Below are 14854 nucleotides of genomic sequence, written 5' to 3'. Positions count from 1 at the left end.
TTTTTTTTTTCTTTCTTTCTTCATTCCCCTCACTGTTATGTGCAAGGTCACTGCACTGCAGAAACTCTCTGGCTGCAATATAAATATGGTAATGTTGATCTTTTATTACATTTCGAACACTCTCCCACTTATTTTTATTTTACGTAACTGCAAAGCCTGCGTTTCCTCATAGTTGGTGGAGTCCATGTACATTCGTTTGTTGTTTTTAAGCCTGACTGCGCATTAATTTTCTCTCTGGGGTAAAAGTAAACCTTGAACCCTCATCTTTTTTTAAAAAGACACCCCATTATTCATAAATACTGAGAAAATCCCTGCTTTTACATAATCATTTTGTTGGGAGTGCTGCATAAAGACTCATGCAAAGACTTAAAAAAAAAAAAAGAAAAAACAGGGAAAGAGGAGCTGGTTATCAAAAGAAACACGAATGCTGAATAAACAAGAAGGAAAGAAGCACAGAAGAAAGGACAGAAGAACCAGAGCTGCTTTTTTCAGATGTTTTATGTTTTATAGATTATTGATGACAGCAGAAATAAAACAAAACAAAAGTACAATTTTGTCTTCTTTGTGTTTCTTAATGGTTGAGAAGCCTATTAGATGAGGGAAGATTCGGAAATGAAAACCGTGAAGGATGAAGGCCTCGCAATGTAAACAGGCAAGAAATGGAGGACAAGGGAAGAAAAGAGAGAAAGCGAGAGATCCAAGGAGGATTTGAACTTTGAAACAAACAGAAGCGCTTCCTACTGATAATGTCCCCCCACCTCCTTTTTCTTCTTCCCAAGGGTTTACTCAGTGTGAAGCAGTGTGAACTCGAAAACCGGGCCACAAACACAGTGGTCCAGTGTGTTGTCAGCAATCATCAAGTCAGAAATTCAGAAGGCCATCTTAACACTTCGGCTCAGTATGCAAGGTTCCACTTTGGGCTTTGTCACCTACGTTTCTTCTATATATTTCTATTTTTTTTTTTTTGGTTTGCTTTTCTTGGTTTCCTCAGACTTCTTGATCAGCCCGTGTGTATCAGAGGTGAATTTATGAACTGCCGTCGGACAGTCGTCGTCATCATCTTTGTCACGTAGTCGTTGCGGTGTGGCCATCTCTTAGCAGGCTCTGCATCCCAGGTTGCGTCTGGGGTGTCGCTCAGGATTTGATATTGAGAGCGCGAGCGGACCTGTCGTGGTGCCAGTCCCTCAGACGGGCATAGCGGGGACTCTGAATCTCAGTGAGGAACTTTTCCCTGACCGCAGGCAATGCAGACATGAAACAGAGACAGACATGAAGGAAACAGATTGCAAGGAAAAGAGTCAGTGACATGAGTGGGAGAGCTCATAGAGTGAAGAAGAGAATCCTTAAACTGGTGAAACAGCATGGAACAGAAGAAATTATCATAGTTATGCAAGGCAAATCTCAAAAGACCTATATGTGAATGGTATCAGTCCCATCTGATCTACGTTTTAGCCAAAAAGCAAATGAAATTAAAGAAACTACAAGAAGCCACTTCACTCATTACTACAAGATCAATCGGATCATTTCAAAATTGAGAATGCAAATGCACCTTTGAATCACGAAAACGTGCTTAGAGCCACATTAATTTGAACTTTGAAGATTTTGCAACATTCAAGAATGTTTGTGCGATTAAACACCGAAAAGTTTAGATTCAATCCTCATTGCTTCCCAAATGTGGCTCTAATACATCATTGCACATCAGACAACTCACGACATTGTTGAAAGTAGCAATATTACCATAACAACATGGGGTTAGGGAGGGATTTCAAAATCGAGATGATTTCCCCAAAGCAATCAGCAAACTGAAGCTTCAACACACGAGTGCACAAACACAAATACCCGTGACTGTTAAAGTTGGCGTGACTCGAGCCTTTACCTGGACCTCTTCATGTTTTCATCATCTGGGTCCTGCACTGAGAGATCCAGGAGACACACACATCAGAATGGCTCACTGATTAAAAACTCCCACACACACGCACATATGATTGGCTTTGCACACGTAACCAGCTGATAACGAGAGGCATGAAAATCGACGTCAGTGATACAAAAACAACGCCGTGGCTTCCGGTACTGATTACAGCCAGGAGAAAAAATACGTAGCTGTCACAGATGAAAGTAACCACCTGACATTTGTGGCGTCGCTCTAAAAACTGAAAAATGAAAAAAAAAAAAAAAAAAAAACCTGTTATCCATCTTTTCTCTGTCACTTTCTGACTGGTAGTCAGTGCGATCAGATCAGCTGTTCAATAATAAACGCCATCCCTCATATCTTATCTCAACCATCCGAACCCCAGCCCATCACTCCGGCTTTCAGTTCGGCTGCGTGGGGGGGGGGGGGGGGGGGGGGGGGGTGAGCGGGCCCTGACTTACTGAAGTCGGTGCCTGTGAGCTGAGCCAGGATGCGGAAGGAGCGAGACTGGGTGGTGCCGGTGCGGGGCTGCCAGTCCTCGGTGTCCTGGATCAGCCTCTTCTTGCTGCGATCGTTGGGGATAAAACAGGGGATGTTCTCCACCCTGAGGCCGTGCCTGCACATACACCCATCAGCAGCACAGGGCGGGCAACGTTAACACAACCATACCCGGAGACCACTCGCACCCCTCAACCCGGCTGATCTTGAAAGCAGGAGGGCATCCCCAGCACATCATGCAAGATCTAATGCTTAGTATCAGAGTCATGTAATCAAAGAGCTAATGGATGCCCATTACCAGATTTCTCAGGGGCACAATGTAGCCTCTCATAAAAGGATATTACTACAGGAGCGATCGCATCTATACCAGTCATATAACTCAAGAGGAGAAGAGCCAATCACCTTCAGTAGCTGGCCTTGTGCGAGGGAATACTCCACTATGTGTTTAAAAGCTGTTATATTTGTTGAAACATTCAACAAAGCAGAGAAAAGGGATTTTGTTTTTCATACCCAACACCCTTTCATCACAGCTGTAGGTCAAATGCAGCATGCATTCATCAAGAAGCAAGGGAAGGACAAAAGATGAATGGTCTCTAATGAAGTGCCATCTCGGCCGTGTAAATCTTATTGCTGAATCGACCAACAAACAGCAGCTTCTCCGCTTTCATAAACAGCCTGCACACCAGAAGCTTCAGAGCTGACAACACAGTCAGCATGCAGCTGTCCCCTTACTTGGCCTCGTGGTAGATATCATCATAGTAAGCTGGTTCACCCCTGTAAAATAGACCAAAGACGAAGTAAAGACCGCTGATATAATGCTAGAAGGAAAAGATGGACGGGAAGTCAAAAAATGAGTGAATAAAATTCATAAATAAAAAGGTTATAGAAGTAGTTCACGTATGTAGTTTTGTCTTGAATCGAATAAGAAACTGACAAAGACGGAAAAAGGTTTGAGTTATCTTCGAGTAAATTGTTCCAAAGGCAAAAACTAAATCTATTTGAGGATGTGTTCCCTGGACAGAGTTATGAAAGGGAAAATGAAAATATGAAACAGACCGGTTTCATTTCTGTGAACCACTGCAGTCGTCACAAACCAGAAAATATATGTAATCAGCGATGGGGGGTCGCAGGTACATGCGATGAGTCCGGAGGGGTCCAAACTACAACCAGCAATCAAGTATCATGTACATTTTCTGTGATTGGTACTATTAAACCACAAGAGGTGAAGCAACATATCATTAACATCAACCTCCAATGGGTGGCTCTGCCTTTTGTATATTTTTCTCCCATGTGGCCTGAGGAGTTTGGACACCTCTGGAGAGGAGAGTTAAGGTGGATACACACTCTGCAAGAACAGAGAAATTCTGTAATTTCATACTTCATGAGAAGCTCAAGTTGAGAACTCCTGGACGAGACGGGGGAGGGGGAAAAAAATTGCTTGTAGGTGACATAATGGCTTTTTCAGTATTAACTATATCCGCTTCACATTTCCAACCAATCGCACATTAGTTGTCAGACGGCGAGTCGAAAATGAACCACAGAAACTCTCAAACCTGAACCCTGAGAGACGGAACCAAATCTCTCTCTTCTTGTAGTGTGTATATACACCTTTACTCTCAACAAAAACAAGTAATCAATATTTTACATCAGACTACAAAAGGAGTAAAAAAAGTACTGACTTTTCAAGAGTTTCCATCTGTGTAGATGAAAGAGAAAGAGGAAAACACAAAGTGAGAGAAAGGGGTCAGAGCTTGGCTTTCCGGGCAGGGGGGGGGGGGGGTCAATGCATGTCTACAGACGTACGCACCAAAAGGAAAGGAAACAGTGCAAAATGCAGAGAGCATGCGGGAGGTGACACGAGACATGCCGTCACTGTCAACGGGCTCAGTGGGTGAAGGACAGCATTGTTCGTCTGTCAGATCGCCCATTGTCACCCTGACCCAAAATGACTCGGAGAGACGGGCTGCCGAACACAAAGAGTTATGTAAATGGGTGCAGCCTTTGCCGGGGGGAAACAAAACTATCCCCAATTTATTTGACACTGCACTTCGCTTGCGCTCCCATACACTGGAAATCACGTTAAATGCCAGAGCGGTGACGCATCATGACAAGAGTACGTACCGCACAAACAGCATGACACCAAACCTGTTTTAGGAGTCAGGCCCGGACACATCAGACATGAGCCGCTTTCTGCCGTTTTATGAGGAGAATTGAACAACGTTTTCACCAGACTACGCCGAAATGGTCAGCGCTCCTTCCGTCTTCGAGGATAAAAAGGAGAGGGTGGTACTTCACAAATACGTGAAGCCACTGCAGAGAAAGTAAGTGGTGTTGCATAAGGAAAAAAAAGTTTTAAAAAAAACAGAGCGAGAGAGCAAAAGAGCTGTAAAAGCCATGTGAGAACTCAGCAGAATTTATGAGTGAGGCTAAATACAGCAACACGCCGCAGCTCACCAGTCAAAGCACAACCGTGACCCAAATTACAAGAAGTGGACCGTCCCGTCCTTGAAGACCGTTTCGTGCCAGTCTGCCACTTGCTGGATTTGTAAAACATATTTTAACAGAGTCCCTAATTGCAAGGGAAAATCTTGAAATTGGGCTGAAAATAAAACTGGGCAATTACAGCTTCCAGAAGAACAAGACTCATCTTTTTCATCACAATAATTGATGCACTACATATCTCTCTTATAAACTGATGAGACACTATAAGACATGCCTTTAAGGTTAACCGGAGACTCTAATTGTGATTTAGTGATTGTCCGCTTCAGCGTCTCAGCTGGAAACCCAGTGGATTGATGAAAACACTCCACAGTTAAAGTAAAAAAAGATGCAACATGGCCAAAACATCCCCCCCCCCCCAAATTTCTCCTATGATCTGGCAGCAAGACCAAACTATTTCCACAGTCCAGTCAATTAGAATTAGCTTCAAATGAAATTACATACGAAATGAGATTCCCTAGAAATTTCACAGCACTAAAGTTAATTGTCTCTGAGCATAATGGTAATAGTCGGAGTATATAATATATTATTGGAGGGTTTTTTCTTTTTTTAAACAAATATAATTATTTTCTTACTTTATCAATGTCAATGACCAGAAGGCGAACACCAGGGGAGTGGAAGCTACAAGTACTGAAATCAATGATTTTGCTCCATTACATTTTTGGGGTTGTTGTACCTCACTAAGCTCTTCTAAGTAGCTTACTCGTACATTAGTACAACACACACAATACATATAATAATGGATTACCAGAAAATATACAGAATCCATGCACTGATCAGAGGGCTATAAATTAACTTTTAAAATCGAGAACTTTCAAATAACTAGGAAAAGCTTTGGAATTGGGAAGACAATGCAACACGTTTGGATTCAAGAAATCAAGCACTTAAAAAAGGAATATAAACATTATAGTCACTGACAACAGGGACAAAGGGCAGCTGGGATTGTAGTAGGTGTTGTTAGGACCTCCGCTAAGGTAATATATGTACATTATCATTAGTATAATATTAAAGCCCTTTTTTTTAAGTTCCTTTCTCATTTTCTCAACAACTTGCAAAAGTTTAATTCTCATAATGCACTCATCTGAATAAGATATATGTTTAATGCACATTTCTCAGACAAATTCATTGAAATAGCCATCAATAATGCAATTAAATTATCTGTAGTTTTTGAGTATTTTCTAGTTTTACTTGAGTATTTTTTAGCAACAGTACTTTTACCTGTGATTGAGTACAAATATTATTAATTGAGTGAATCAGAAGTTGTATTTGAGGGGAAATGTTCAGTACTCTGTTGAACAACCATGACAGCCCACTTTTCTACCTGGTGAATAAAAGAAACTAAATGTGTGCTGCCGAGTGAATTCCACAAGATGCATTTCCAGCAAACTAGTGATTGAAGTTTCAAGGATGCAAAGAATAATCCCAGAAGGTAGATAGTTCATCTGTTGAAATGGAAAAAGAAAATCACGTCTAGAGGAAATGGAATGAAATGAAATTTCTCTTTTGTTATGAGGGACAATATGCGACTACATTCCAAAACAAATTCATTTTTTGCATCACACACATATGCAAATACTACACTCGCTTGAATCCATTTTCTGCAGACTTACTTTAACGCAAGCTATGGTTGCCTTACCTGCACCTAACCTTAAACCACATCTTTGCGCACAATCGGCACAAAAAAAAAACAAATAGCTGACAAACGTTCATTTGGTCGCTCCAGTGTCACTAATACAAGTGCACAGGCTGTAAGGAACAGAGGAAATTTTACTAGCAATTTAGAAAGCCATAAAACTGTGACTGATTATTGACACGTCGACGTTTGATGAAGCCTTGTTTGTCATCCGTTAAATTCTGCCGCATCGATTTGTCAGATGGAGCACGTTCCCACTAAATATTCTGCATTCTGCTAACAGCTCCACAGTTTATCGTGACACAATCCATAATGACGGCCTCAAATTGCCGCTGCCGCTTGTAGCAATCAGCGCAAGTTTCAACAGAAAAGCATCATCATATGCTCTCCATCGTGTGTGCCAAATTACTGGCATTGCTATTAAAGTGGTGAGTCAGCAGACATTTGCTGTTTTTTTTATCTGCTTCTGTAATGTTTCTGAAAGTATGAGACATGGTTTTGGCCCCATGTTGCGGCCGTGATTGAGCTGGATTCTCCTAAATCCTGAAGGGGCTATTTTTTTTTTTCTTTCTTCCTTTCAAGTATAAAGCCAGAATAATGAGATATCAAAAATACCAATAAACCCACATTAGTCACGTCGCCTCTCCAAAGGTAACAGTGTTTATTGATATCCACCTACCCATTCTGTGGCTGCTGCGTGCTGGCGCCGCCCTGTGAGCCAGGGGCGTTAAGTTTAGGCGAGTAGGCCACGGGTTTAATAAGAGGTCCTGAGTTGACACTAGCGCCACCTGCTGTGAATGGCCTCGCCACCTTGTTAATGGCCGTGCTCGGGGCAAAGGAGTACTTTGGCTGAGCGGAAGCTGAAGTGAGCGAGTCCTGTGAGGAGTGTGGAAGAGGGAGACAATGCAGCACAGTGCATGACATGCAGTTAAGACATTTCTGACACACACACACACACACCCCCCCCCCCCCCCCCCCCCCAAGAAAAAAGACATTCCTGAGGCGGTTGCACAATCCCAAGCTGTCCGGTTGCAGGCTAATATTTTCTCGTGGCAAATGATTACTTGGTACCGCAGTAGCAGTCCTGTCAAAGCCTGCAGGCTTTCCTCTACACACAGAAGAAGTGCTTAAGAAGTCGCCTTATTTGTATTGGCAGCCGGCCAACGGCTGGCCAACGTAATCTGCTGGTGCGGTTGAAATGGAAAATACTCAAAGTGAGAACGCTGTCAATTTAACTGACATCTCTCAGTAATGAGATTTCTGACAGAGCTTTAGGCTGCAAAAGACTCCCCCCCCAAAAAAAGGGACACGGGCTTTTTGTTAGCATTATAAGCCAGCTGCCTTCGCTTAAAAAAAAAAAAAAAACTGTGCAGTACAGAGCAGTTTGTGACACTGTGGTACCATTCAGATTGTATTCGGTTTGGCAAGTAGCTCTGTCGCTATTTGTTTGGCACTGGGGATTGTGCAAGGCGGCCCAAAATTAAACTACAGGGACTTCCAGGGGCAACACTCAACAGTCCATCCAGCAAGCATCTCATTTAGCAACCCGTTGATGCTTGGCTAACGCGCCGTGCACAGACTGTGTGAGAGCTTCACAACGCAGGTGACTCGGAGGAATTTAACACAAAGTGACACGACACTACAGCGACTCCAGTCGTGAGTAATGATTAAAGGAACTTTTAAATTCGGTGTCGCTGGAGTGCAGCGACAGAGCATGCCAACATATTCACACGGAGGGTTTCGGATGAGTCTTACCTTCTGCTCTCCTCCAGTTTTGAAGGTTCTGAGGAAAGAAAGGAGAGTAATTAGCTTCGTTTTGATACAACCACCAATTAAAAGAAGCTACAATTCTATCATATAAAACACAGCTTTTGAGCGCTGCCTGTGTGAGAGACAATCCTTCATTGAGAAGAACATTCAGAGGACAAACATAACATAATCACAATAAATAGTGCATCAAATCCACCCGTGCCAAACATGCAAGCTTACGGGTCAAAAGCAATGCAATCGTAAACTGGACAACAATATGTTGTTTTTGTCAGAGTGTAATGACTTTAACTGATTTGTGTAAGACCGCAGGTCATAATGAAACACAGCAGATGAAATCAGTGAGGCAGCAGTGAAAGATTTGTTGTGACCTATAGGTTGAAAAGGTGCGGTCCATGCGTGAAAATGCCAAAAACAAAAAAGGGAAAAGGCATATTGTCTTTGCTCATAACATTGACAATATTCTGAAGAATTCTTCTCGATTCTCAACGTTTAGGCTGAAATTGGGAGATTTAAAACCTCGAAATTAAACATAAATTGAAGATAAAAATAATTCCTATAATACTTTATGTTTGGAATTCATCACCGCGTTTATTTCGAGTGAACAACTGACTGATTTAGTCAGGTTTAACTATGTTGGAGTGGATGAACTACAGCGTCTTGAGATTTGCTGGTAATCAATTCATAACAGGTTTGATGTACATTAGTCGTAAATCATTTACGTCAACCATCTATTATGAATGCGTGGCATGCATAAAGTGAAGTCTATTGGATTCCAGGCTACAAAACTTCAGCTCTGTCTTCATATTTCAGTACACGGTATGAATAAGTAAGAAGAGGTGAAACAAGCAATTTAAAAAAAAAAATAAACCTGAAGTTACTGTAGTGAATCACAAACAGAAGAGCCTCGCGTCGCCCACCGAGCTAAAAATACAAATGCCACAGAGTTGCACACTTCTTAACTCTAATCCTGGGCCTCACTTTACTGTGGTGCCGCTGCTGAACCGGAGCAGACGTTTATTAAAATATCTTTACACCTTCGCCACACGGCAACCCAACCTGGCATTGCTGTGGGCTCCTGAAATAACGGGCCGTGAATTACGACTATCTCCTGACCTGTGAGCGAATGCCAAACAAAGCTACTATAGGATGAAGCGTCACTGCAGTCGGCCTCATTATTTCACGCTGCAATCACACGCCAGACAATGGGCTGCACTTCCTGTGACAGAGAGAAGTGGATGTGGTCTGTGTCGTTGCCTGCTCCGCCGCCGATAGAGCGATTTAAAGACGGGTTGACATCGGGCGGGAGCGGAGAGGGAAAGCATAGCGACATGTTTGCGCCCGCCGCATTTCCTCTGGACTCTGTGTCACAGTGAGTCATGCTGGAGATCGAGGACATAAGGAATCGCTGCTCTTGTGCTGTATTTACTTTAGCCCCGTGGACGCAAACGAGCGAATTTGGAGATGAATAAGTCGCCAGTTTTCTTGGAAGAAATTAGCTCTCCCTGTTCTGAAACTGAATATGCACAGTGGATGAAATCATTTCCCGTCTCATTTCATGGATCACTTATTTCAGCTGATGCGTGCTTTGGCTTTCGAGCCAATGTCAGATAAAGGCAGCAAAAAAAAAAAAAAAAAAAAGATTTCTCCCACCTCTACTCACCGCTTCTCCCCTGATACTGCAATCAAACGTGCACAAACAACTGACATATTTCAAGCATCACCGTGCACTCTAGTTCACGGATACTGAAACTGAAATATGGCCCGAATCTGTCCCTATAGCTGCGGCATGATCTCCAGCGGTCATATTTTCTTTGATTCAACGCTCTATAAAAACCTGCGGATAAAGCGGAAAACCTTTCCCATAAAAAAAACGACACAAGATGATCATTGGTGCTGAACAAAATGAGACACTAAACCAAACAATAGACCATATCTCATCAGCGTTGCAGCTGTCCTCCTCTCTTGACATAAAAGAACTGTGGATGGCAGCCAGAATAGGAATAAATAAAAGCCACAATGGCTCCTCTCTGAGAAGTGTTTCAGGAAAACAATATTTGCTTGTCTTAAAGTGTAATAACAACAGGACGGGGTGAGATGAAGAGGGGAGGCTCGGGATCCATGGGAAGAAAGTCATTGGTGAAAGAAAACAAGACGAGAGTGGAAGAATGTGAAATGTTTACAATAGTCAGGCTCCACAAGGAGACGAGAAATAAGGGGAGGGAAACCACAGAGCGCGGGGAAAAGTATGGCGGGTGTTAAGTAAACATACAGGCTTATTACAGGTCCATCAAAGCATCACCGCCACTCCCTGAGAGATAATGGTGGAAAAAGAAGTCCTCCCTTCCTTGAGCAGTGCACAGAAACAATATGTCTTTAAATTCAGTTTGCTCAGTCATTTAATCTTCCTTCACCTGATGAATACAGACGGAGTGAAACATAAACAGAAATAGAAATATGACAAACAGAGAGATCTTTTTCTAATCCCCTCTCCGTGCAGCATTATCGATTCTCACAGAGCTTTTCTTTTAATTGCTCTCATTTCCACCCCTTCGCACGTCGAACGCCCAAACAAAGAGTGCCCTGCTCTCCCCGTCTCCGTCTCCGTCTCACACACCCTCAGTGTCCCTTAAAGGCATCCAGTAGGTTGCAGAATAGTTCACGACCTTATTCTGCACAGAAAGTACAAACAGAAGTGTTACTAGTTGGCCTCACGAGGAACAAACTGCGGCCGTTTGCAAGCAAAGACGGACATTTTAACATTCTAGCCAGACTCAATAACTTCATTGCTGGGTTTGATGGATGAAAACTTTTTAATGTGGAGGCGCATGAAATGCACGATAGATCAGACTTAAATAATCGATACTAGTTCCTATTATTTGCGAACTGTTTTACAACTATTCTCTTAGAGTTTTCCCAAATCAAAGGGGAAGTCTTAGAGGTGACGGGGGGCCCCGAGGCTTTGTCTGCTATTAGGTTGTCCAAGTTTGATTTGCTCATAGAAACTATGACCTGCTACACCGTGCTATGCGGATTTCACAAACTTGGGTACGACGGCAAGCCTGACTGCATGATGTCACTCCTCACTGAAGCAGGGGAGACGACCTCACAGTGCAAGAAGTTTCCTGTCAGGAAACAACGTCGCTCCAACAGCATTTATGTACAGAAAAGGTTTCTACCTCCAGTGTTTTCTCACTACAAAGTAAAAATAATGTGTTCCCAGTTGTTTCCTGCTCACAAATAACACTGAATGAATGGCGGCAGCTTTCAATATATTGTTTTTTGATGTGAAGTACTTTGTGCTACAATTCTTTCTTTGTGTGGAAAGAAATGCGATAATATTAATACGTTAATGTGTTTCATCGTTGATTTCATCTCATTTTCATTTCAGTTCTCTTTGTCAATACATTACTTCTCCTCATTTATCTTGTATATCTTCTATAATACTTTCTCCTTAAAGAGGATGCAATCTGATTTGTATTTTACTCCATTTTAAGTCGCGACTCATATTTTAAAAAGGTTTGATCCATTCTTGTCTTGCATCATTTGTTTATTTTTCTTCCTCACTTATTTTACGACATTTGTGTCAGTTTAAATATCAGCTAGGATTTTCAGATCAGCTCTCAGGAAAAGCCATATAAATGGCCCGTAGCTGTTCTGACTCTCAACAAACTAAGTGAACAAAGAAGATTTGTGAGAATTAAACAGCTGAGACTCTTGGCAGGCACCATTAAAGTGAACAATGCTACTTTCACATTACTTACGAGGATCACAAAATCTGAACGAGTCCCATGACAGCCGCAGCTTCATTTTTATAGCTTTACAAGTCAATACCTTCTCATTTTCTGAAGGTTTTAGACTCTTGAGTGATTACAATTCATCTCTCTTTTGGGGAGAAATCTTTTTTCTTATAATTAAGCTCCTGATGAAACACTTTGGCTGAGACTTTCTGACGTGAGCAGGTGTGAGCGCTGCCTATAGGAAGGTTATCCAGTCCTAATTAAATGCATGCAAGAAAAGGAACTGTGAGAAGGAAAGATTAACTTCCCTGGCCATGTTTTAGATCTTTTAATGGGAGGAAATGTTTCAACTAATTCTGCTACAAAGTTGAGGCATATTGTAAGATACCCAAGGTTCTTCTGAAAATGGTTCATTTGAACCAAACAAAAGCCAACGCATCCACTTAAGAGCTGCTGGCATGCATATTTGCTGCTAAGTGCCGACTATTCACCTCTGCTCTGGCTACTTAGGGATTATAAAGACTGAATATTATTGAACAAAGCCTGAAAGTAGTCAGAGACCCTGAAGTTCAGTCAACGCCATGTAATAACTGATAATGACGACATTTTCCTGTGTAACATCGACAAGGTGATGTCGTTGTTACACAAGGGGAAAAAAACAAAACAGGTGCGTTGGGAGAGTTTGCATGTTCTCCCCGGGTACAATTTACGCGCTCTTCCAATGTAGAGTTAAAACAATATCCAGGTGCAAAGTTTGCATAGTTTACATGTCCTCTCCCTATATCATTCATTTCTTGGTGGCTCTAAATTGCATCCATTTGTTAATGAGTGCTTAATTTTCTCCCTTTTCCCGTTTCCATAACCGAAACGCGGTGACGGTGGGGTCAAATCCCTGCACCTTTGGCTTGGTGGGAACCCGGGGGGGGCCGGGATGGATAATAAATGTATAGTAATGCATGTTATTTGTGCAAAAATCAGAGTGCAAGTTACAGCCCTGCTATCCAGTTACACTCTAAACCACTTTGTCTGCATCGCAGCCATAAAGGGTTGCAGTCAATCCCAGCCAAAAGGCTCTGGCTGCACAAGTTGCCAGTCTGTCACAAGTCCGAGCATAGCTTTTGTTCTTAATTTTACATTTACAAGCAAAATGCCAACATATTTTGAGGCATCTCTCCGAGCTGAATTGTGCACCTGCCCAACAGCTGTGCTTTCAAATGCACTAAAAAGTAATTAGCTTCAACTCGTCCATGCCAACAAGAGTTTGGCAACCACTTTTAGAAATGCAACATGGGACACACTTTTAATATGCTTTTTCAGGTTCTCTAATGAAAATATGAAAGCTGCAGTTTTTGTGCCATACACGTGTGGGCGGACGCAGGTACACCTTTAAACAAGATAGATGACACGCCAAAAACACAACAAAGCTTAGAAAAGCATGTTATTTCTAAATTACAAAGTTGCAGGACTGTCAGGAAGAAAACTACATGTGTTTCAAATGACCATATGGTCGTACAATTTGTGAGGGGTTTTTTCGTTTTGTTTTTGCCAATATAACATGATTTGTTTGGCATTTCATAAAATATCCTACAAGTAACAGAGAGTCAAACAAGCTCACAAACAAAAGGCCTCTGGCAGAAATCACCTCATTACTTTATAACCTTTGTGATGCAGTGAGCTTCAGTCAGGTCCAAACCTAAAAGTAACTTAAACCTGAGGGACGCTAAACAATGGCATGAACCATCACTTCAATGCATTTCGTAACCGTTGTGATTTCAAGGACATTGTGATATCTCATCTTCTCCAAGTATGAATAAAGGAAGGTGGTGTGATGATGGGTGATGATTTATGCTGCTGTTGGAATGACAGACAATAACGCTGGGAAAAGAAAAGCAAACAGAAGGTGAACGATAGCGTGGCATTTCCCTGTGCTTTGTGGCGCTTACTTGCTCAGGCTGAGGGTGAGAGAGTCTGTCGCTGCTCTGATCTTGTTCTGTGCCTCCACGTGGGTCATGTCCTCTGCGTTGGAGTCATCAATGGAAACCACCCAGTCGCCCACGCCAACGCCAGCCAGGGCCGCCTTGCCACCCGGCGTCAGCTGGAGGGTAGGAAAACAAAAGACGTTCAGACAGAGGTTAGGGCCCCTTGTGAGAAATCCATTTAATGGGAGACGACAGTGATAAGAGAGGAGGAAAACAAAACTCTGTTTCAGGGGCAAAAGTGCAGATTGGGTAACGACATAATTCACAGGGCTGATGCTAATTTATCGGACCAATTAAATGTGACTACAAACAAAATGACAAAATAAAAGTGAAATACTGATCCCAGTATGAAATAAAAACAACTTCGGAATTTTTAAATCTTTATTATATATTCACTTTTGTCACATTATGTCTCTATTAAAAAAAGGAAAGGCTTAAAATCACAATGACTCATGTGCTACACGTCACTGTGTGACCATAATACTTCATATGACAGTAGTTTAAACTGTGTACTGGCAAAAGCTGACAATATAATTCACATAATGCAGGAGCTACGATTCCAAATATCATGATAAATGACGTAAACAAAGCCATATATTGAAAGTCTCAATAACAACACAAATAATTTTGTTTAACTAAAACAGGGAGAGACGTCTCATTTCAGTCTCTCTCAAAAGATCTCAAAGAAACCATCAGTCATATAAAGTAAAGTATCATGTATAAAAGAGTATCTTTTTTTTCTTACAACCTTGTGTGAAATGTGATGGCATCAAAATCCTGATAATTACAATAATGGCGTAATAAAGTGAATAACGTGTTTTTTTAAAAC

The 14854-nt window shown here is 41.9% G+C and overlaps 1 protein-coding gene across 1 annotated transcript in view; it reads right to left on the bottom strand.

The window, feature by feature from the left end:
• pdlim7 (PDZ and LIM domain 7) overlaps window positions 1–14854 on the bottom strand; it is a 34958-nt gene that overhangs the window by 10191 nt on the left and 9913 nt on the right. Inside the window, exons 3-7 of the mRNA XM_080502782.1 lie at window positions 13990–14141; window positions 8295–8322; window positions 7219–7415; window positions 2371–2525; window positions 1877–1913 (exon numbers count right to left, since the gene is read on the bottom strand). Of these exons, the coding sequence (XP_080358908.1) occupies window positions 1877–1913; window positions 2371–2525; window positions 7219–7415; window positions 8295–8322; window positions 13990–14141 (569 nt within the window). The remainder of the gene's footprint in view (window positions 1–1876; window positions 1914–2370; window positions 2526–7218; window positions 7416–8294; window positions 8323–13989; window positions 14142–14854) is intronic.

The sequence above is a fragment of the Blennius ocellaris genome, assembly GCF_963422515.1.
Source record: "Blennius ocellaris genome assembly, chromosome: 9".
NCBI lineage: Eukaryota > Metazoa > Chordata > Actinopteri > Blenniiformes > Blenniidae > Blennius > Blennius ocellaris.
This window is presented reverse-complemented; position numbering and strand designations above follow the sequence as displayed.